The 23,766-nt window shown below is 42.2% G+C and overlaps 1 protein-coding gene and 1 pseudogene across 1 annotated transcript in view; one reads left to right on the forward strand and one right to left on the reverse strand.

Moving 5' to 3' along the window:
* The window catches only part of LOC149172583 (glucan endo-1,3-beta-glucosidase 8-like), a 43,513-nt gene extending 20,188 nt beyond the window's left edge, over positions 1-23,325 (reverse strand). Inside the window, exon 1 of the mRNA XM_089424348.1 lies at positions 22,641-23,325. Coding sequence (XP_089280474.1) covers positions 22,641-22,990 — 350 coding nt within the window. The 5' untranslated portion in view covers positions 22,991-23,325. The remainder of the gene's footprint in view (positions 1-22,640) is intronic.
* Positions 19,217-19,960, forward strand: LOC149172584 (protein SLOW WALKER 1-like; annotated as a pseudogene).
* Positions 23,326-23,766: the final 441 nt, after the last annotated feature.

Here is a 23,766-nt window from a genome sequence, read left to right on the forward strand (position 1 = left end):
CTCTCATCTTAGAGAGTACGCTACCTGGAGGACGAATTTCAGCCACACGTGGGAAGGACGAAGAGGACAGACCGTATGGATTTTCTGCTGCTAGGGTTTCTGCTGCTAGGGTTTCGCAGAAAGTTTGACCAGCGTTGACTTTGGTCAACGCTTGGTCCAATCAAGCTGAAAATTGGTGGAAAGTTCGATTTTTGAAGGCCGTACTATCTGGCACAAAAATCGAGGTCAAAGGGTTGACCGTTTTGCTGCTGCGTTGACTTTTAGCTTGCTGCCCCTGCGTTGACCTTTCAGGACAGCGTTGACTTTTTGTAGAATTGACTTGGGTTGACTCATCTACTAGTTGGAGGGATCTTGTGACACATCTGGGCTGGCTGACCAAAGGAGACTTTGCTAGTTGACCGCCGAAACGAACACACACATTTTTCTTGTTTCTGATTTGTCTTCTGTAAGATCTGCTTATATGTTCTATCTGCATTTTGCTTAACTACTTGTATGATTGCTGTGAGAAAAGTGAAATTGCTCTTAGCATAGAACATCCACAAAACTTTACAGCAGGCCACTACACAGTGCCTTGTATGGGGCTGGAGATTATTCACAGTTATGTGGGGCAAAGGGGACACGGAGGAGCAAAGCAATGGTGGCATCGCTATTGGTACATAGGGAGATTCACCTATCAGGTCCCTCGGGGAGGATTTGTGTGAAAATTCCTAAAACCCGAAATCCCTACTGCAGCAACCTGATGTTACTTCTCCTACTTGTTAATCCATACAAGTTATTTACTGTGTTGCAACATTCACTATTTAAAATAATATGTCGAAACAAGAAACTGAACAGGAAAGAGATACAACACACATCTACATAGTTATTTTTGGACAAATGTCCCCAGAAAAACCCAATGTGGGAAAACCGGTGCAGCAGCTCTGAGGGTTTTATTATTATGCAATAGTAATTTCTGAATACAACTTCTGGATGCCTTCCCGGCAATCCAGTTACAGAGAATATCACTGACAGAGAGATCTGTGAGATTACCTCACACTATCACTGGAAATCCTGGCTGATCCAGCCCCTCAATGGCTGACCTTGAATGACTGCCCCTGGCTGCCTCTACATTGCCTCTGCGCAGTCTCTACGTCAACCCAGCGTCAAACCCTCTAGGGACAGCGTCACTCCTCCAGCTGATCGATTTGTTGCCCAGGAACTTCGATTTCTGCCTCCCAGTCTCACACCCCAGCTCCCAGCTTCTGCAATCGATTCCTTCAGCAAATTTTTGGACTTCCTCTCGGCTTATGCGTGGCCCTACATGGCTCTACGTCAGCCCCTCTGGCTCTACACTGCAACTGCTGGATCTCCCTCTACCTTCTATGCTCGGTATTCTCCAACCAGGAAATATTTCCCTTCGGATACTATCCCTGCCCCTCATTGCAAAATCTCACTTCGAATTTCTCACCAGCAGCTGCTCTGCTTCAGAAATTCGATCTTCTGAACTCTCTTTGTGTGTTTTCCAAGTGCCCATCAAGCCTTCTCTTATAATCCTCTCACTGATCAATCAACGACCCAGATTAGATTCTATTCAATGGCTAAGATCATATTGACTTGATCTCAGCCTTCTTCTAGAAACTTCACCCACAGTTTAGATTAATACCTATTAATTATTTTAATTTCCTAAATTTAAACTTACGGTCCCATTAAGAATAATTAATTATTTTAATAAAACTGTCTCCGAGTGGAATTTCCCAAAACGATTTTTGGGTATTGGAGAATGCATGTGGCTAAGCCTCCCTGCAAATTTTGAGACTTAGAGCACATCTGATGCTACCATAAATCAACACTCTCTCTTAGCGAGAAATGTGCTCTAGCAATGCACCTTGCTGAAGCATTACTCTGTTTTGTAACATCTCCTTCTGTGCTGCTAGTGTCTGACATCTTGTCCACCAACTACTGCGCAAACGTTGCATATGTACTGTTGTTGACCCTGCCACTGTCAACAATGCATCCATACTGCAACTCCCTCTCAATTCTGCATCTGTGTTGTTCCTGGTACTGCCACTGCCAACTGCATCTTCACTGCAACCTTTTCCAACTACTATTGTTACTGCATCAGCAACGGAAAAGCATCCCAAATTACTGAACTGGTGTTCAATATGATGTATCTCGCTACTGGAGTCTGACTGTTGCTAGTCTCAACGCTGACCCTCTAAATCCTCTGTGTTGTTGCTGACCTCTGCTCTGTGCCATCTGCACTGCTGCCAACCCTGCTCTGTGTTGCTCAGTCTCTAGCGCTCCTAGCCACTACAACTGCCACTCCTACACTCCTCTACACCAACTGACACTGGTCCATCTTGCTACTACTGATCTAGGCTCCCGTAGCAAGGTATTGATCCAAGAAGTGGGCTCCTCAAGGATCCTACCCATCTGTAGCTCTTTCGAACTACAACTCTAAATCAGCCCACCTCCCTCTTGGAGGTATCTCGACTGTCATGGCAAACTCATCCTCCTCGATCTTCATGGCTACAACCTTCAGATCATGCTTCTCATCTTTGTCCTTCTTCTTGAGAGGACACTGTGTTGCGTATTGACCGAGTTCACCACACCTAAAGCATTTGATCTTAGAAACATCTTTCTTCTTCTTTCGTTGCTTCGGCTGCCCCTTGGATGCGAGGGTTGCATTCTCATCCTCCTCCTTAGGCTTCGACCCACTGCTGTTGCTTCCGTCAAGTTTACACTTGACCAAGTCCCTCCTCAGCTCCTCTTGCTTAAGGGTTGCCCACATCTCATCCCAGTTTGGCAAAGTTGCCCGGCCCAGGATGCTCTGGACAAAGACTTGCCACTCTTCAGATACTGAATTTAGGGCCAGTCTTACCATCTCGAAACGTTGAGGTGTTGACCCCACAGCTGCCAATTCATCTCGGGTCTCCTGAAGCTTCGTGAGGAACGGATCAATGCATTCCCCTTCTACATCTGCGTAGATCTCATCTTCTGCTCCAAGTACATCTTCCGCTGCTCGGAAGATCCTTGATACAACATCGACAATGCATCCCACATCTCTTTGGCAGTATTTTGCCAGCTATGTGACAGACTATATGATCCTTCACTCTGTCGAGGATCATTCTTTTTGTCTTCACCATTTCTCCCTTGTACTTCTTGAGCTGATCTGGATTTGTGGGCTCAGCTACCACGCTGTCGACGTAGACTTTGAGAAAATGCTCATCCAGAAGGCATGACATCCTTGCCTTCTAGATCACATAGTTGGATGCCCCATCCAACCTATCCTGATCTCTCAGTCCACTAGCTGCCATCTCTGCCAATCGAAAAGTCGAATAACCTCCTCTCTCCTCTGCATAGCACTGGACTGGCCTACGCACTCCCTTTTGGAGCTTGTAGATCTGCCCCTCCGCTACTGCTCAGCTAGTGAGAATTCAGACTCCTTGGCTAGAAGTCCTCTGAGGAAGAATTCCCTCAACCGTGTCTCTCTCTTCCCTCTGACGTCTTTTTGCCTAGCAACTGCCTGCAGAAAACTATGTCCCACTAGAAAAAACCCTCTAAGCTGAAGTTTCTGATGCGCTGCTCCCTTTGCTGCTAACTAATTTCGATCTGGAAATCTTACCTCTCTGTCGACTCAGCCAAAGAGAGATTTACCACGAAAATATACCCTTCCTGGCCTGAACTGCGCAAACCCTCTGGGGATTCGAATTGTTGCCTCTGCAGGAATTTCTAATTCCCTTCTCCCTTCAGCACTGGATCTACCAACTATGCTCTTCTTGCTTCACCTGCAGCTCAGATACCATGTGAAAATTCCTAAAACCCAGAATCCTTACTGCGGCAACCTAATGTTACTTCTCCTACTTGTTAATCCATACAAGTTATTTACTGTGTTCTACGGTAAATATGGAAGTAAATACAACCGCAGCATTCACTATTTAAAATATTATGCCAAAACAAGAAACTAAACAGAAAAGAGACACAACACACATCTACACAGTTATTTTTGGACAAATGTCCACGAAAAAACCCAATGCGAGAAAACCGGTGCAGCAGCTTTGAGGGTTTTATTGATATGGAATAGTAATTTATGAATACAATTTCTAGATGCCTTCCCGACAACCTAGTTACAGAGAATATCACTGATAGAGAGATTTGTGAGATTACCTCACACTATCACTAGAAATCTTGGCTGATCCAGCCCTTGAATGACTGCCTTGGCTGCCTTTGCGCAGTCTCTACGTCAACCCAGCGTCAAACCGTTTGGGGACAGCGTCACTCCTCCAGTTGATCGATTTGATGCCTAGGAACTTCGATTTCTGTCTCCCGATCTCACACCCCGGCTCCTAGCTTCTGCAATTAATTCCTTTAGCAAATTTTTGGACTTCCTCTCGACTTCTGCGTTGCCTCTGTGTGGCCCTACGAGGCTCTGCGTCAGCCCCTCTGGCTCTGCGCTGCCACTGTTGGATCTCCCTATGTCTTCTCTACTTAGTATTCTCCGACCAGGAAAGATTTCCCTTCGGATACTATCCTTGCCCCTCACTGCAAAAGCTCACTTCGAATTTCTCACCGGCAGCTGTTCTGTTTCAGAAATTCGATCCTCTGAACTCTCTCTGTGTGTTTTCCAAGTGCCCATCAAGACTTCTCTTATAATCCTCTCGCTGATCAATCAATGGCCCAGATTAGATTCTAATCAATGGCTAGGATAATATTGACTTGATCTTCGCATTCTTCTAAAAGTTTCACCCACAGTTTAGATTAATACCCATTAATTATTTAATTTCCTAAGTTTAGACTTAGGGTCCCATTAAAAATAATTAATTATTTTAATAAAACTCTCTGGGTGGAATTTCCCAAAATGATTTCTGGGTATTGGAGAATGCATGTGTCTAAGCCTCCCTGCAAATTTTGAGACATAGAGCACATCCAATGCTACCAGAAATCAACAATTTGGAGGGAAAATCCATGCATCAGAGAGTATGGTGATGCAACGGTGGTGGTGGTGATGCTGGTAAAGTGCGGGTCGACGCGTACTGTCTCAGCTTTAAGCCATGGCATCCAGTGGTGTGTGGGAGCATACAACGTTGAGCAGTGGTTTGCAGGTGGTCATGGAGATGCATGGTGGTGCGTTGTAGTGTGTTGGATTGCATTGTGGAGTAGAAGGAGCGACTCACATCGCATTGAGTACACGCAATGAGTCTCAGCTATAGTGACGCAAGCAAGATACGAGACAGTACAAGATGGTATAACAATAGGAAGGGGTATTTAGTGATGTACACGAATAGGTCGTAGTGTACAGTGGCATGCCAAGGAGTACAGAGATACTCCGTGGTATGCAAGGGCGTATAGTGCTACACAACGGGGTCTTGGAGAGTTGCCTCCAAGGAGACTTATGGACAGGGACATCATGCATACCTTTGGGTGTAGTTCACCTAGGACCGACGAGGACGTAGATGAGCGACATTTGATGGTATCCATAGGGACCCGCACACCTGTCCCTCTTCTACATCACTTGCAAGCACAGATGATTTGGTTGTTGTCCTTTGACACTCTGGGCATGAGCAGCAGGGGGCAGGGAGCTCACCTGAGATATTTGGATGGGACTCAGCGCACCAAGGGAGAGACTTCTCAGCGATGGCATTGGGTCAGGGCACAAGCTGACAAGTACAGGTTTGGGGAGTGCGTGGTTTGCTGCGGAGGTAGCATATGTTCCACCCTTGAGTTCACACTTAAGGGGATGCATGACACATTTCAGGCGAGGCACTCTGAGGTGTCACGAGAACATATACAGCGGGTGGTTGACCTTTCTTACGAGCGGATGTTTAGTCTTCAGGCAGTATCAAGGTGTGTTTTCAGGAGACAGGGTAGCAGATCCCACAGTGTAGTATGGCAAGTGAAGGGCAGTTTTGCATGCGCTAGATTGATTCATGTTGTGTGGAGTCTATATATCGATTACATGCAGGGAGTAGAGATGTGGGGCATGTGGATTTCAGTAGTCATCAGGACTACACCACAACAGATATGGTTATGGGATCCAAGGATTCAATTGGCTGACAAGCCACTCCATTTCATGAGGCACAAGACCATAGCAAAGGGTGATCTAGCTCACTCTGGGGTTGACACACGGGGGATCACTAAGGCCTCCATTGTATGGTAAGGCAAGTTTTTCCAGTTGCAGCTCAAGATCAGGATTAGCAATGGATGGGTAGATATTGACATCATAAAGATACCTGGGCAGGATGAGCTTGGCCTTCATCGATATTTTGCCACCAGGTTTCAAGGGAGGAGGATACAGTGTTCGCACGATGGCCGCCTGTTAGAGTCAAATTGGTGCAACGACAACATGGTGGCACCCTTTTGAGACTAGCATGGGATCCAAACATCACAGTACTTGACAGCTCAGCGACCTTTAGGGATGAGTTGGCCACTACAGGGGGAGATCATTCAGATCTTCCATTGGGCTTTTGTGACTCGCTGATGGCATGGGGGATTTCATCAACATGGCAGGTTGGTTAGCAAGAGGATATTAGGGGAAGCTCATGTGGGAGAGACTTCATCCCCACAGGGATTGGGTTGTATCTTCAGGAGTTTACTCTTGGAGTGCATGAGGTGGACTACTCAGTAGGGCAACTTCATGGGGAGTTGGACAGAGTCCTACATTATCATGATGCTCTACTTATTGATAGTATGTAGAGGGCTTTTGGTACCTATACCTGGCTAGACAGTGAGCGGAGCAAGGGGTGCTTCACATTGATCAGGATGGCTTGGGATCCTGGTATCGAGGGATTCCTTCATGACAAGACAGTGTAGAGATTGGGGATGACTCAGTGGCACATTTGGGACCTTGGTATTATTGGTGGTGATAGTGGTGATCAATAGTCAGAGAGGGTGCTTGTTCAGGCATTGCTTGAGGACAAGCAATTTTTGGCGGGGAGGACTATAATGTTCCCAATTTTGATTTTTCATCTAAGGTGGGTAGCAAGGAGACTTGGGATGGTGCTACGCATAGCACAATTTTATAGTGCGAGTTTTGGGGATGATTTTTGGCTTGAGGGGCTCAGGCGAAAAGACAAATTACAGCGCAATGGAATGTGGGGGCCACAAGAGAGAGAATTCAACCAAGAGGGGTGTACAATTGTGGAGCAAGATAGGGAAAAAGGGAAGTGCGCATCTGTGATAAGGAGGAGAGAGAAAGAGAAAGAGAGCGAACTAGTGTAGAGTGGGGACCACCAAGGAAGTAAGAGGCCAACAATTATAAATAGAGCAAGGGGGCCCTCATTTGCATATCTTGCATCACTTTAACTTTCATCACTAGTTCCCTTGAGTTGCTAAGCCAAGACAACCCGTGTTGTTTAGCACAAGGATTTCCCGAGCGGGAATTCCACTCTACCTTTGGTGAACTTCAAGTGTCACCCTAGGAGAGCAGAGAGGAGTCCATTCAGGGCTTTTATAGGAGCCACAACGCAAATCATTTATCAGTCAATACGTGTTTTTCTAAAGGCACGGGAGGAGAATTTCGTGGGACTAAGAAGAGCCAGCAAGAGTTGGAATTTGGGCCAGGGATTTTGCAGATAATTCAGTCACAAGCAGGGCGAGTTCTTATTAAATTACAGGGGTTATCAGAGGGAATTCCTAGGGCCAAATCTATTCTTTCCCACCAAGTGCGCAAGAGTTCCTAGGGATGAATTTGCAAGGGTTTAGAGGGGAATTGAGGAGAGATAAGAGCTAGAGCTAGGAGGTATTTCTCAGAGGAGATTTTTAGGAGTTTTGGGAGGCTTCCCGGGGTGGATTCAGCATGTATTCAGCAGAGCATTTCCCAGCAGTGCAAGTTGCTTGACAGAGAGGGAAGTTCGCACTCTTTAGGGGTCATGGGTGATGTTGGATTCAGCCCAAACGATTTTTGGGTTTTTGTGGGTTTATTGAGAGGAGTCCCCAGTTAATTTTGCAAGATTTTCCGAGTGGTATTCAGGCCAGAAAACCATTTTCCTTCAATAGGGTGTTTTGTTATTTAGCCGGTAATTCGCATCACTTGGTGGGCTCAAACTTGGTTTGGAGTTAGGCCAAACCATTTCTTGTCTTTTATGGGTTTCTTGTGAGGAGGCCATCTACAAAGTTTCAACTCATTCCAGGCATTTTTCAGAGTAAAATCATCAGTTCCATTCAACAACCAGCAACAGAATTAATATGGTAGTTTGCACTTCAATTTGGGAGCCTATATCTATTACGGAGCCAAGTTGTATCACTTGGGTTTTTCCTAGCTTGCATAGTAGGCTCAGGTTCTATCATTCCTTGCCATTTACGTACTCAAATTTCTGTATTAATAAAATGGCTCAGGTGTTTGGCGCATTTTCTTGTGTATTCTGATTTGTATGCCTAGAATTTGTTTATTGTTGTTGTTTCCTCGTATATGTCTCTATTTATTGTTGTACATTTCAATTTGAAATATTACACTAATGACCACAAAAGTAGGTCAAAGGGACTATTAAGTGATGCCATTACAAAGCAGAGTACCAAAAGGTCTCTTGTAAAAAGAAAGATGCAAAAAGTAAAGTTAGGTAGAATAGGGAGTGAGATCTAACCTGAGACATGAGCATCCCTCTATCCCAAACCCAGAAACCCACTCCGAGGTGGAGATGTATAGGAGGAGAAGATCCAAGAGAAAGGACCAATAGTAAGGAGGTGGGTTTGTCATGGAATAAACCCATCTCTCCTAACATTCGAGTTCAAATGAAGGAAGCTTAGTATATTATGATGTCCAAAGAGAGAATTGGTGGGATTCCTAGATTGTCCACTGCATTTGTATCTAGAAGAGGCAATTCATTGCTAAGGCCTACAGGATCTCATCCATCTCCTGCGAAGGGATTTGATCTAGTCATGTCATTGAAGTCTCATGGGATGGGGGATGATCCCACGAGTCTACACAAATCTGGAGTCTGAAGTTGTGTTGATATCAACTTATCTTTAGTGCCCCTTCCTAAAGGTCACACCATGAAGAAGGAAGTGATCCACTGGGTAAACTCATGGGCACAAGTTGTTTGACAAAAGAGCAAATCCACCCTCTTCACCAAGGTGGAGGAAGTTGATAATGCCAAGCTCATGAAGGAGCACACAAGATGGACTTGAGAGATAAAATTGAAGGTGAGGGGGCTCCTTTCGCCTTTCCTTTCATTCAACACCTTGATGGTCAAAGCCACATTCTTCCAAGATACACTAGACATTCCAAACATTGGCCTTGAGAGGGATTGGTATGCATTCAACTCCACTTTGTTTCTCCAATTTCAACACAATAGGTGACTAGCTCCAGGCCCTTCGAACAAAGTGTAAGCTCTTCTCTATTCCTCACCGAATCAACCTAAATGAGAATATGACCAAATCATGGATTGTTCAGCTCTAATGCTCAAGAGCAAGTTGTTGCAACATGTCAAGCAAGAAAATGAGAAGTCATTGTGGACCTAAGGGTGATCATCCAAGATTCTTACCCTCCTAGGTGGACCCGCCCTTGGTACTCCAATTGACAAGCCCAGTGATAGAGGTAGCAAGTGTTAGAGGTTTTTTTAGGCTACTAGAATGGCAATGAGACTCTTTGGACATCACCACAAATGATATTTGATGACTTCAATTCACTAGATATCCCTTTTATTATTGAGACTCACACAAGTCATGTTCAGGCGCTTCTAAGCATACCTAGTTATCATTGGTTTTCAACTTGTAGAGAGGATAACCAAGAGTTTTGGTGGTGTTATAGGATCAAGTGGTGTAGGCCTGTAGCTCATTTGACTAGGGACTCCCTCCAGGGAAAGGTTTTATGGTAGCTTCAAATGAGTTTGCTAGATTCATGTGGATCCTAGTTAGAGGCATAGCTCCCCTCCCTAAAGACATTTACATTGATGTTTACTACTTTCTACCCACATTCTCACACTTCATCGTTCATGTAGATTTAGAGGGGGGTATTTACCTAGATTTGTATGTTGACATCATGCAATTATTTGAGATAGGAAAGCTCATTTTCTTGAGTTCCACTCCACAATCGACCTAAAGATGCCCTTTGTATATAGGAGATTGATCCAGAACCACTAGGGCTTCACTGGTCTTCTCACAATGTTTTGGACCTCTTGCAACATCTGGGAGACACCTTTGCAATAGGGTGAATCTCATGAGCTTCTGATCTTGAATGGTCTCCCTTGTTTTTTGGGTTCTAGCCACTTCACATGCCTTCCTCATGGTAGTGGTGCTAGTGTAGTGGATTGTGTCATGGCCAATCGTTGCCTTCTCCCCTTTCGATGCCATCCCTTAGTATCCTATATCACTTTAGCTGACCATGCCCTCCTTTCTTTTCCCCTCTAATTCTATCCCCTACCCCCACCCATCTCTCCCCAATCAAGCCCACCACGAACCACTATCCTCTTTGATAAGGGGGGCCCTCTCATCTTCTCATCCCACCTCCTCTAGATGCTCCCCTTTGACTCCCAATTTTCATCACTTGAGTTAGTCTTAGATAAATGTGATTTCCCCACCTCAATTATTTGGGACACAACCCTTAAGACTTACCCTAACCTTACATGATCACCATCCCCCTTTACCAAAGTCGAGCCTTACCCTCTGAACCAATGGTATGACAAGGATTGTAAAACCTTCCATATCAAAAGATCGGATCAACTAACTGACAAATGACCTCCTATTTAAAGATAAATCCTAAGCAATCTCGACCATTGATGATGATTAAAATTTCTTTTAATCTCATTCATCCAAATTTTAAATTATTGAGGAAATTCGAAATTTTCAATTAAATGCATTTTAATTAATTCAAAAATTAAATTTTTTAATTAATTTCCTCAAAATTTTGATTTTCACTTAACCCCAGGGACCAAAGGCTTAAAATTTAGCAAAATAATTAATTTACCTTAGTCCCTGGACCTCTTAAACCTTAATTTTTAAGGACCGACGAATTTTGCCTTCGAAGAATTTAAATTTACCTAGGACCTAGAATTAATTAAATTTCTGGCTTAGGATTTTAATTAATTAACCTATGAGGGGATAAATTATTTTTCCAACCCTCAAGACACTTTACATCATGATTTTATACATTTTTTACATTTCAAGGTGTAAAACCCATTTGTGATAAACCTTCACAGACTACCCAATTCTGCGACACAAATATAATCTAGCAGATCAAGCAATTTGTAATAAAATAACCTAACCAAATAGTTAGGATTATTCCAAAATCACTTTTACATAGACTTGATTTAGAACACTAGGACTCCCCTAAGATCCAAGTGACAAAATCCATTCCGGCTTTGGGGTAAGGCTGAAGGAAAACTCTGTCGATCATCCGAGAATGGATCGGTGAGACAAAAACCTTCCAGAATGTAGATTGTCACCAGAAAAATAGGTTTACCTAGGTAATTACATACACGACACGGATCTGCTGAAATTATTTACATTATACACATGCAGACTGGGTTTATAAGATGATGATCAAGCTAATGATGATAGTTGGACGGCACGAACTCATCGATCAGGCACTGTCCCTTTTGCGAAAAAAGGGGGTGTACTGCTATGGGTCATTGACACGTAGTGGTCAACAATCCTGTCCAGAAGAGATCATCCACATATAACACTAAGATTAGAGGCTCATTCTCTACAACCAGATAGTAGAGATTAGGGTCTGCGTCACTCTTGATGAACCCCATCTTCTGCAAGTAGCCATCAATTCGACCGTACCATGCCCTAGGTGCCTGTTTCAGCCCATACAAGGCTTTCTTTAATCTGCATACATGAGATTTCTTCTCATGTGTCTCAAAACCTTCTAGCTGTTCGATGTATACTTCCTCTTCTATTACCCCGTTCAAGAATGTCATCTTGACATCCATCTGATGAATCTCCCACCCCATCTGCGCTGCAAGAGATATCACGGTCCTAATAGAAGTATACCTGGCTACTGGGGCGAAGGTTTCTTCATAGTCTATCCCTTCCTTCTGAGCATACCCCTTAGCCACGAACCTGGCTTTGTATTTCTCCACACTATCATCTGCAGCATATTTGACCTTGTAGATCCATCTCGAACCTACCACTGATATATCCTGAGGCCTAGGTACCACTTCCCAGACATCATTGACCATTATAGAGCTGTATTCCTCCACCATAGCATCTACCCATACTTGATGTTGAACAGCCTCCTGAAAACTAGAAGGTTCCCCAACCTGAGCTACTAAGGCCTGGTATCTATCTGGCTGTCTTCGCTCCCTTTTACTATTCTTGGGTGCACCAATGAAGTCTTCTGCATCCCGTAGAATCTGTCAGAGTTCTCGGCTCGTTCTTCCACTGGTAGTAGGTACATCTATCAACTCCTCTTCTTCCTGAGATTCCTCCTGTTCTGAAGCCTTGTCTTCAGGAGGATTTCTGGTACCAGTTTCCGCTGGTTGAAGTGGTCTGACCAACGGCTCGTCTTTCGACTACTCCTCGGAAGGCATTTCTCAGGATTTTCTGAAAGCTCTATCCTCCATGAACTTTACATCCCGCCGAACTACTACCTTCCTACTCCCTGGAAGATAGACTCTATATGCCTTAGCATTCTCGCTATATCCCACAAGATATCCTTTCTCAGCAATTTGATCTAATTTCTTTCTCTTCTCTTCGAGTATATGGCAATACGCTAAACTCCCAAATATCTTGAAATGATTGACTTCAGGTGTCTTCCCAGTGAAGACCTTCTCCGGAGTGATTTTTCCCAATGCCCTGTGAGGAGTCCTGTTCTGGACATAAACTGTCGTGTTGCATGCTTCTGCCCACAAGAATTTAGGCATATCCTGATCATACAGCATTGCCCTAGTTGCTTCCACAATAGTCCTGTTTTTCCTTTCTGCTACTCCATTCTGCTCCGGATTGTAGGGAGTTGTCCACTCCCTTCTGATGCCTTCCTTAGCGCAAAAATCAGTGAAGTCCTTGTCAACATACTCTCCACCATTGTCCAAGCGCAACACTTTTATCTTCTTTCCTATCAGATTCTCCACTAGAGCCTTGAACTCTTTGAATCGACTGAAAACCTCATCCTTGGTTTTCAGAAAGTAGATCCAAGTCTTCCTGGAATGGTCATCGATGAAGGTGACAAAGTATTCGGCACCACTAAGAGCTTTTGTGGACATTGGTCCACAGATGTCTGAGTGTATCAATCCTAGCACACTCTTCGCCCTATTGTTACTTCTGGAAAATGCAGCTTTGGCATACTTGCCCAGAGCGCACCCTCTGCATACATCATCCTGTTCAGTACTTAGTTCTAGAACTCCTGATACTGTTTTCCTGAGAATTCTCAGAGCCCCATGGTGTAAGTGTCCCATCCTCCTATGTCATAGCTCATTCAAGTCTTTGTCTCCATTACTCCCTATCAGTGCCATTGGTGATTCTAATTGTAACTTGTACAACTTGTTACTTCTGATTCCAATCTGAGCCTTGTTTTTCCATCTTGGGTGTTTGACATATACTTTCTCCTTAATGAAGAAAATGTCATAGCCCTTGTTTTGAAGTTGAGATACGAAAAGTAAGTTCATCCCTAATCCCGGCACATGCAGCACATTGGTTGCTCGAAGTCGTTCTCCTGCTTCAGTTTGAAAAACTATGGTACCTCTTCCTGCTAGAGTACAATTTGCTTTATTCCCCATGGTGATCTAAAAATTCATTCTTTCTTCCTGATAATCTGAAAAACATTCTCGGATTCCTGTCATATGCCAGGAAGCTCCACTATCTATATACCAAACCTTCGAGGAGGCAGAGCTTGCAAGGCAAGCGACTTCTTCTTCCAATCTGGAAGTTAACATCGAATATTCGTCCCTTGTGCATTCTTCTGGAAATTTGCGGGAGTCCCCTTGAGTGGATGCCTCTGCAACATGCTCCTGACCCATAATCGATTTTCCTTTCCCGTTGTCGAATCTCTGCTCTGATACCATGTGAAAATTTCTAAACTGAAATTCTATCACCGCAGCAACTAATTTATTTCACCTACTTATTATTCTCAATAAGTTATTTACAAACTTCCTTCAGCAAATTTTAAAATAAATTCTATTGCAGTTATCACATAATTACCCAGAGAAAAAATACATGCACAAGAATCAATCACATCGACATAGTTATTTTTGGACAATTTTCCCTAGAAAAACCCAATGCGGGAAAACGGGTGCAACAAATGAGGGCTTTATTAATCTTCAATAGCAATTTCTTTTACAAGGAATGATTTTACAGAGAAAATGAAAGAAAACACTTGAGACTTTCCCTCTGAGACCATCTAACACTTTAGAGACCTTGCTCCCACTTCCGCGTCACCCCCACGGCACTCTGATTGACCCAACGTGGCTCTGAGTGGCTATGTGTCCCTTTGCGTCAGCGTGCGTAGGCCTTGTGTCTCTCCTATGGACTGTGTCTCTCTTTCTACGCTGTCTTCCATTGCCCCTGCGTCACCTCCTCCTCAATCACTGCTTATTGTTGAAGCCCTCCTCTTCCTCCACCCTACAACTCCCTCTGAAATTGATCTCCTCTTCCTTGAGAATCGAATTTCCTTGAGATACTGAGTATCTGTCGGTGTGTCTCCAAATGACCCTCAAGTCTTCTCTTATACTTTTCTTGTTGATGAATCAACGGCCGAGATTAAGTCCCTAATCAACGTCTAAGATTAAAACAGACTTTATCCTCGTCTCTTAGAAGCTTCTCATCTTTATCTTTATTAATACCCATTAATATTTTTATTTCCTTAAGTTTAGACTAAGGAACCCATTAAAAAATATTAATTATTTTAATAACTCCTCATCCGGATGGAATTTCTCAAAACTATTTCTGGATCTTGGACATCTCATGTGCCTTAGCCTCTCCTCCAAATTTCAAGGCTAGAGCACATCTGATGCTACCAAAAATCAACAGTTAGTTCCATACCCTCGTACATGACAAAATCCAATGGAAACTTTGCAATCCCCCCAATCCTAAAATCCTAAAAACCATTAAGTCTGCTGGATTTTGAGTGGGATCTAAAATTATACTTTCTCCATATGAAATCCATTGAGGTTGGAACCACTCCCAAACATCCTGAAACAATTAATGGTAATGTTAAATATTTAAGTAAAAGGATGAAAATGATTTCATTTCATCCTTTTACTTTAAGAGTTTATCATTACCATTAATTACATAGCATTAGTAGGGCCCTAGGGTTGAATATTAGGCTACCCCTCATAAATTATTGTTTTTTTTTAAATTGCATTGGTCCTTGGTTGCATTGTACAGAACTAGCCGGTTCGGTAGCAGACCAGGCTTTTCCAGTTCCGATAATGTTAAAATTGGAACTAGGGCCAAACTCCATGTGGGTCATCTTATTTATGGCAACTGATATTTTTCTTGGATTTCTCTCGTTGAGAGGTGTAGGATTGATCTAAAGATCATCCGATTCCGACATGTATTCATGGAGATATGAATTTATTTGTGTTATGTGACAATTTGTCAAGGTCCGCCAGCAACCAAATTAACCCCAACTTATCTCAACGTTGCACTATAAATAGAAGAGGATCTCAAGTCATTTGTACACACACCTCTTGTGATCTCTCTCTTCATTTGTTTGGGTTTTGGTGAAAGAGAGATCTAGAGGGAGTGCCCTAGCCGCAGCCATGGAAGGGACCTCTACGCTGCCCTAATGAAGATCAAGCTTCAGCCATGGAGAGACCTATATGCTGCCCTAATGAGATCTAGACGCAGTCCTAAAGGAGGAGTCTTAGAGGGAGTGCCCTAGTCTTATACGCTGCCCTAAATTACAGTCAAGAAGGGAGTCATCTAGCCGCAGAGAAAGGAGGGTCAAGTGATGCCCTAATCAGTCACCAAGAAGGCATAGACGCAGTCATGAAGAAAGCCCTAGCCGCAGGTAAAAGAGGAGACTTAGCCGCAGTTAAGAAGAGCCCTAGCAGTAGTCAAGGAAGAGGGCTGGCCGCAGTCAAAGGAGGCATAAATCCGCAGCCTAAAAGGGAACTCTAATCTGCTGTTTAGTGATGCCCTAATCCGGAGTTATGAAGAAGCCTTATCCGCAGCAAAAGGAGGGCTGATCAGCAGTGAAACATAAGCCCTATACGCTGTAATGAGGAGGCCCTAATCCGCTGTCATAATGGAGACCCTAGCCACTGTATTGAGAAGAGTTTAGGCAGCAGCAAAAGAAGGCTTCTATACGCTGTCTAGAGGAAAGTCATGAAGCCCTAACAGCAGTGAGGAGATCTGGCCGCAGGCAAAAAGGGAGACGTATTACGCTGTCAATCTAGCCGCAGTTTGATGTGTGATTCATCAACTGTCTAAGGAACTTCAATACGCTGCATAAGAAGCCCTAAAGAGCCCTATACGCAGCATTAAAAGGAGCCATATATCAGCGTCTAGCAGCATGGAAATCTCTGTGACATTACTGCTGTTTAAAGGCTGATTGGGTCACTGTGTGAAGGGACAAGGTTATAGTTAATTGTTGGGCTAGGCCGCAGGCCATAGCCAGCAGTTGGAGGCCTCTTTAAGTGCTGCGTTCAGACCCTATAAGGCAGCATATCATTGGAGATCAGTGTGAAGGCTATCCTCAGTAAATAGGTGGACTGTGGAGTATGTTTAGGGTGCAGTAGCTCTCAGATCTTGTGCCCTGACCAGAGATCAGGTTTGCCAAGATATGCTTCAGTCCTTTCAGCATACACAAGTTGCCAGATGGGCAGCCTTGACATGATCAGTGAAGCAGCAAAGGAAGGAGAGTTTTATGGAAGGAAAGCTTCAGTATGTTGAGTAATTGGTTGAGCTGTTCTAGGCCTATCATCTGCTGCATTTTGTCATCTTCATGGTGAAGATCTCTGATGTCTGATCTTCTATTTTGGCAAGTCAAGTATTGACTTCAAATGTATTTGTACTATCTCTCTCTCTGCTGAACTATTGAAGAATATAAGAAGAATTGATCAAGGGTTTCCCCACATTGGGATTTGTCCCTGGCTGGTGCCACATCTTGTGTCCTCTTGTCTTGGCTTGTCTTCCGATGTTTATGTTTATGTTCTATCTGCACTTTACTATCATGCTGATGTGATTGCTAATCTGGAATTGATATTGAGCTAATATGAAAAATTGAAGTAAATTGCTCTAAGCATAGAACATACTTAAAATTAACAGATAACAATGGCTGAAACAAATATGACCAAAAACATATCACAAGTGCAGATCGCCTCTCTCAAGCATAAACAACACACCAATCATGAGAGTAACTTAGGCATCTCACCCACAACCCTCTGACAGATCCAAATGCCTGTCTTAGGCACAGGTCAACTTCATTCACTGATGCTAGGGCATCACACATGCTGAAATCCTTCTCAGTCCACTCCACAGATGGATCCTGGAAGATTTTAGATAATGTGCTCTAACAAGTAATAAGGCGATGGATTTTCAAGATGTGGTAAGCAGATCTGCACTTTTAAAACAAAATCATAGTCACTAGGAAATCGAGAACCTAATCTCCTATCAAAACTACAGAAAACAAGCACTAAATCTACAAACGCGTAAGTCTGAAAAAATACAAACAACATGTTATAGAAGAACTAAGAACAGCATACTGTAATGTACTAAATCTGAATAACTAGACTTTTGGAAATTGTAGACAGCAAGTAAACATAACAGCACTTAATCACTCATATCTTAATTAACTGAAAGAAGAATGATGACAAAGCAATAGCTCAAAACCAAGTGTTTCTTCCCTTATCCCTGTATCTCCTTTATAGATTAGGAGAACTAGGATTTCCGTAATACGTGCTAAACTTGACCATCTCAGTAGTGTAATGAGAAAGGTCTTCTTGACTTGCGCCTTAGTCAAGATAGACCTCGCTCATGCCTTCCTTTAGCATGCATGAGTTCCTATAAGGAAGAGTCATGAAGCAGTTAACTCATGGGCAGGATTTGGAGGCTCAGTTCTGTTTGTCTTCAAGTGTGAGTTATATTTGGAAAGAGACGAGTTGGAGAGCTTCAAGTTCTAATTGAGGCAGGACGAGTTGAAGAGTCAGTTTGACTCAGTTAGCAATTCGAACTCAACTTGTTTTCCAAAATGAACTTGCCAGATTTAGCATGATCGAAAAGCTTATAAGGAGGACGAAGGAACATCATTGTACATTATTGTTGAGCACGAGTTTTGTGTGAGATCTGGTTGTGAGAAGAGCGTACCTAGGAGCAGCCTATACGCAGATCCTTGACAGAGAATTTCCTTGCAGAAAGTGCGCTAAGATTTAGGAATTAATTTCTAAATATTAGGGGCTGTCCAATGCTAGGAAATAGGAGCCAGACAGCGCAAGGATTTAGGAGCTGGGTCAGGGTTTCTTGCAAGCAGGTTTCAGCTAAATATTAGCAGTGAGAACAAGCTTGTTCTATAGTGAAACAGATTGCCTTGTAACGAATTCTAAATTGCTCAATTCTGTCAATAAAATTCTACGGCTAGCAGAGTGTTTTCCCAGTCGAGTTCCTCAGAAAAAATTTATGTTGGATTGTTTGTGACTGTGTTTCTTTATCTCTGCATATTCTTTTATTTCCACTACTTATTCATTGTAGAGAAATCCTGTGTCTTAGTGCAACAAATTAGTTTCAGATTTGTTCATTCAAGCAGTTGCAGGATTTCAAGGAAAATCTACAGTGCCTTCTCTAAAAGAAGCAAACGCTAACAATAGACTGGCTAGAATAGTGCTCCCAACCTGCAAGAGAGAGTTACTTAGAATATAGTGCCATCTTTCTTGCAATACACACACTCGTCTAAATCATGAAGCCAACTCAAGCTCAGTGCTTATCTTTGACTTTAGAATAATAACCAGAAACTCAATTAAGACAATGCACTGCCTTCCTAAAACTAGAAGAGCACCTCTAAACTTAGCAAAACCTGCTCAAGCTGGTGCATGCTTGCCTCCAACATGCTTAGTCACAACTATATTGCTCTCCCCTTTGGATCGACCAAAAGTTAAAACTATAATAGCTTAGGATAAACATTTCATAGAAATTCCATCAAAAGGTGGAGTAACCCCCTGCTCATACTAAATATCCGTTGGAAGAAGTAGACGCGCAACTTGTAAAATAACAAAAATACCCAGCTGTGTCGATCTGCAACCATAGATTTGATAGATGACCCTTAAGAGTGTTTTTGCTTAAGGAGGCATGAAGAGGCCAGGGGAAGAAAAGGGGGTTGTCGCAACCCAGGAAGAATTACTAAATCTAGAAGGGCATAAGGACTATGCTCGCTGCGGTGGCGTAAGTCCATTGAGTGTTACTTTATGGGCTATGGCTACACGTTCATATGACTACACAGGACGGCTATGGGACTTGTGCAATTGAAAGACTGATTTGCAATTTACGCATGGGAAACCACTGGAATATGTTTTATTTCTTCCATCTGGTAGATTGCTGACCAATGCAGGCAGTAATATAGTAATGGTATTGGACATTCTTGGAGGACGACGGCCCATACACAATGGAAAGTCATCAAAAGACTGTCATGTCTATGTGTTTTTCAAAAGTTCCCAAGTTGGGCCAGGCCTTGGGTGATGCTCCTTCTCATCTTGTCACTGTATCAGTGGATAGATATATGTAAGTTTTTGATCTTTGATCATTTTAAGGTCACTCATTTGCAAAGTATCCAGCTCCAGTTCTATCAATGGACATATCTTCTCTGCATAGGACAATGGCATATCAAGTTAACAATTCATTGAGTGAAAAGGATGCCATTGTTGTGAAATCCAATCAGTATCGTTATTTTTAACATGGCCAGAGTGAAACACCCTCTGAAGGTGATTACTATGTGAAAGGAATGGAAAAAGTGTACTTCCGAAACTATGATAAGGAATTATGTCACTTCCATCATTCAAAAGCTCTGGTTTCTGCTATAAAAGCTGCAGACTCCAAGGGTACAATAGCTGTCATAGAAGAGCCAGTTGCTAGGAAGGTGCTGATGCAAACTACCTCAATTAACAATGAATAATAATTATTTATTCCTTGAGGAACGTGTGGATTTGTCCTTACTATAATGGATGCTCAGGTGAAGTGACCAAGAGGTTAACTCCAATTGCCTTAGGAGGTGAGGGCTATTATATAACAATGAAACAAATCATTTTCATCTGTTCTTAATTAGCAAGAAACCCCCATTGAGAGAAAATGATCCAATGAGGGAGAGAATCAATTTTCTTCCAGTCGTGCAAAATAAAGTTTGGTCATTAACTCTTCCACTAATTGAAATTCCTACCAACCAGCTTGCTTTTATATATTAGCCACCCTGAAATGGGAGAGGGGTCGACTGTACTAACGCTTGTGCTACACTTTTGGGCTCATTTTGCACTCTTGGCTTTTGATCTATACTTTAGCCCCATTCAACTTTTGTTGTTGCTTATTGGACTGTTGGTTAATTGGCTTACCTGCACCTATGGAGGGTATGCAGTGGGACATTGATGCTAGGAGCATTATTGCTGCAGTGGCTCTCCACGTATATCCTGCTCCTTATTCTACATGAAACCAACAATGAGTTTTTGAAGATGAGCTCTTCGTTTTATCCCGTTGGGGTTAACAAGGAGACCTTGGTCTGGTTAGAGCCAACAAAGTATATACTATTCCTGGCTTTAGTAGAAGTGCTCTCCTACAAAAGCCTGATCTAGCATATCTCTTACCTTTATTTAGTTGGGATCAGCAAGGTAGTTTTGGGCTAGCATACTGATTTTCACATGAGTTAGTTGAGGCCAACAAGAAGACCTAAACCTGGTTAGGTACAGCTAGGTGATTTCTGTTGTAAAACTGTTTGTAATTTGTGACACTGAGAGAGGTATGCTCCCGTAACTGTGCTCCCTTATCATATCATTAGCCCTGCTTGGGTGTAACAGTCATGTAGGAATGTCTACGGCTGGGAGGTGAATCCATCCTTTGGCAACTTGTTTGACAGCCCTTGTCTTTTAAATGATAGGTATTGCGGTCCGGAGCCCATTTTGCATGCTGCTATGTAATTTATATTATGGTTAGAGATGAACTATATCAATGTGCTTAATCATTTGAGATGTTATAACTGGAATGTAATAGTTGATTTACGCTTCTTATATTCTTTCACGGTTACTAGTCTAGAATTGCATTACTGTTCACGCAATTATTAAGTTGGAACTTGGCACCAAAGCTGCTTATGAGAGCTAAGATTTAGGTCTGTGTGCCAGTTGGGCTGCCAGACCTAGTTAAGTGAATTTGGTTCTGTTATGAAAGCGAAGTTTTCATGAGCCCATTGTGATCTGGTTTTGAGAGTGCATTAGAGTTTGTCTATGTGAGAATCATTAGAAAGTTGTATGTGTATGTGTGTGAGAGCTCAATACGTTATAGAAGAAAGCGACAACTAGTGACTAAGACTTTAGTTGGTGTACGTCAGTCCAGACTGTTGGGTCGTAACCCTTCATAGTCACATGATCCAGAATGTTGGATCAACACGTTATATGTTGTCAGTCATTGTACCCAATGTGCTCAACCAATGAAGTCTATAAAACAAACACCTCAAAATGGCTGACCATAGCATCTGTCTGATTATGACATTCACCCTATATTTTGATCAACCAATTAGGATGCCTTCTATATCGAGCACAGTGTTGAAAAAATTGGCATCGGCAAAAAATCGGCAGAGGGTACAGAAAATATCTTCTCGGAAACATCGGCAAAAAAAATTGGCAAAAATTGGCAAACTGCGGCTCGGATGGTACCGATGAAAAACCAATGATACCAATTTCATATCCCATGACGTTATTCAAGTTTCGATTGGACTCATGTAACAAATATGGGTGTTCCTGACAATCAGAGAACCTAGGGCTGCATGGCCTTGGCAAGCTCAAGATTAGCATGACATCTCCCCCTAAACACAGGGATAAGCGAAGGATGACCTTCTAATTGTTGGTTGGCAAAATGATCCAGCAGCAGTAGATGCACCGAATAAAATTGTGTCTATAAATGTTAAAAGCCATATACTGCAGCAACTACTTGTAACAAATTAACGTCATCAAATAAGGAAGATATTAGGCCATAGAGCAGCATCATTGAAATTGTAACACCACCCAACAGCCCAACATGGTCTCAATGGGTGACGCAGATATATAATCTCCTTAAACTATGGATTCTAACTACATCATAGAGGAAGTTATTAGTTTGGTGCAAAAATCGGTAGGGGTCATCAACTCGGAAAGCTCAGGAGAAAATTAGCAAAAACTGGGAAATCATAAACTCGGAAAACCCAGGATAAATCAAAGAGTTTTGCAACTCAGTGAAAAGTTAAAACATTGTACTGTATGCCAATAGACCAACATGATCTGAATGCTGGATATATATACAGTTTACCTCAAAGAACTAAGGAATATAATGACAGAGAAGCCAGATCACCAAATAACTTCTGTTTCCCAAATTTCCACTCAAATCAAGAACTTATACAGCATGAAAATAACCTAGTTTAAACTTTGACCTTTGTATTGAGGTCTTGAGATTCTATGAACTATTTTATTAGCTTCAGTAACTCGTTGAGCTTCTCAGATGTAAGTACCTGCTGGAGAGAGCTGTTCTTAGTTATAGTGTAGTGGACTATCAGATTTCCAAAACTACTAATAAAATAGAGCTGGTACAGACACATGGAAAGCCAAAATATAAGGATGTACCTGATATTGACTCCTCCATTGAAAGCATAGCGTACGACATTGTCACGAACCCACATGTCAGCAGCTTCAGAAGACGAACTGAGAGTTTCCAGCAAGTCATTAGTAATGCCGACCATGACTTGAATATCAGAGCCGATCAGAGCCTCCAAGACCTTGGGATCTGCATCAAAGAGCTTCACTTTCATAATGTGATTGGCCTGTAGCAGCTTCACAACAATAGAGGGAGCCAGTCTTTGTGATGACAGAATTCCCCAGTTCACACCAATGTCACCCAACACACCAAAGCTGGATGCCCAGATTATCCATGTGAATGATACCAGTGTTCTTGCATTGTAATAAAACATCTTCATATGCTCTGTATGCCACAATGTCAATGTGCAAACTGCATTTCATGCTGTCTGTGAGGAAGACAGGGTATATGCTATAGCGTAAGATGTTTGGAGAGACCCACATTGCTGTGAATATCAGGTATGATATCCCCATCTGAATGAAACTGACCCACAAGCTTCCATTGGGACTTGGGCATGGTTCACTGTGACCCACAGTAAGCATAGTTTTATTACGTTCTATGATTGAAGGTGAAACTTTACAAACTTCCATGGGATCTGGAAATAGTTTTAAAAATGACACACTAACCATAGATTTATTATTTTTTAACTGTATGATTTAAGGTGATACTTTACACGAGGAACAAGACTTTCTTCCAATCAGATCTGGCCTCTACCATTTTGTGCCTCTTTCATGATGGTTTAGTTGCGTTGTGGTGCGCCTGGCAGGTTTGCGCTTCGGTAGTTGAGATATGATATTAATTTATTGAATATTTGAATTCAAATTTTACATAGAATTTAATATAAAAGTTTGTCGATTGATTTATTTATTTTTAATTAAATTTTTAAAAAAATGATGAATTAATTCATTATGATAATAATTAACTTTCATGTTAATTGATTTTAATTAAATTTTAAAAATTATGAATTAATTTATTAGGATAATAATTAGCATTGACTTTAATTGATTTTATTTTGGGTAGTTAGTAAGAATTTTATTTTTTCTACCAAGTTTAATTCTAAGAAGTTATATGATGAGTTTTGTTGTAATGTTGTTGAGTTTTATTATTGAATTTAAA

This window comes from Pinus tabuliformis, chromosome 4_2, assembly GCF_031772625.1.
Source record: "Pinus tabuliformis cultivar Carrire ecotype Pingquan chromosome 4_2, CPIR1, whole genome shotgun sequence".
NCBI classification, from domain to species: domain Eukaryota; kingdom Viridiplantae; phylum Streptophyta; class Pinopsida; order Pinales; family Pinaceae; genus Pinus; species Pinus tabuliformis.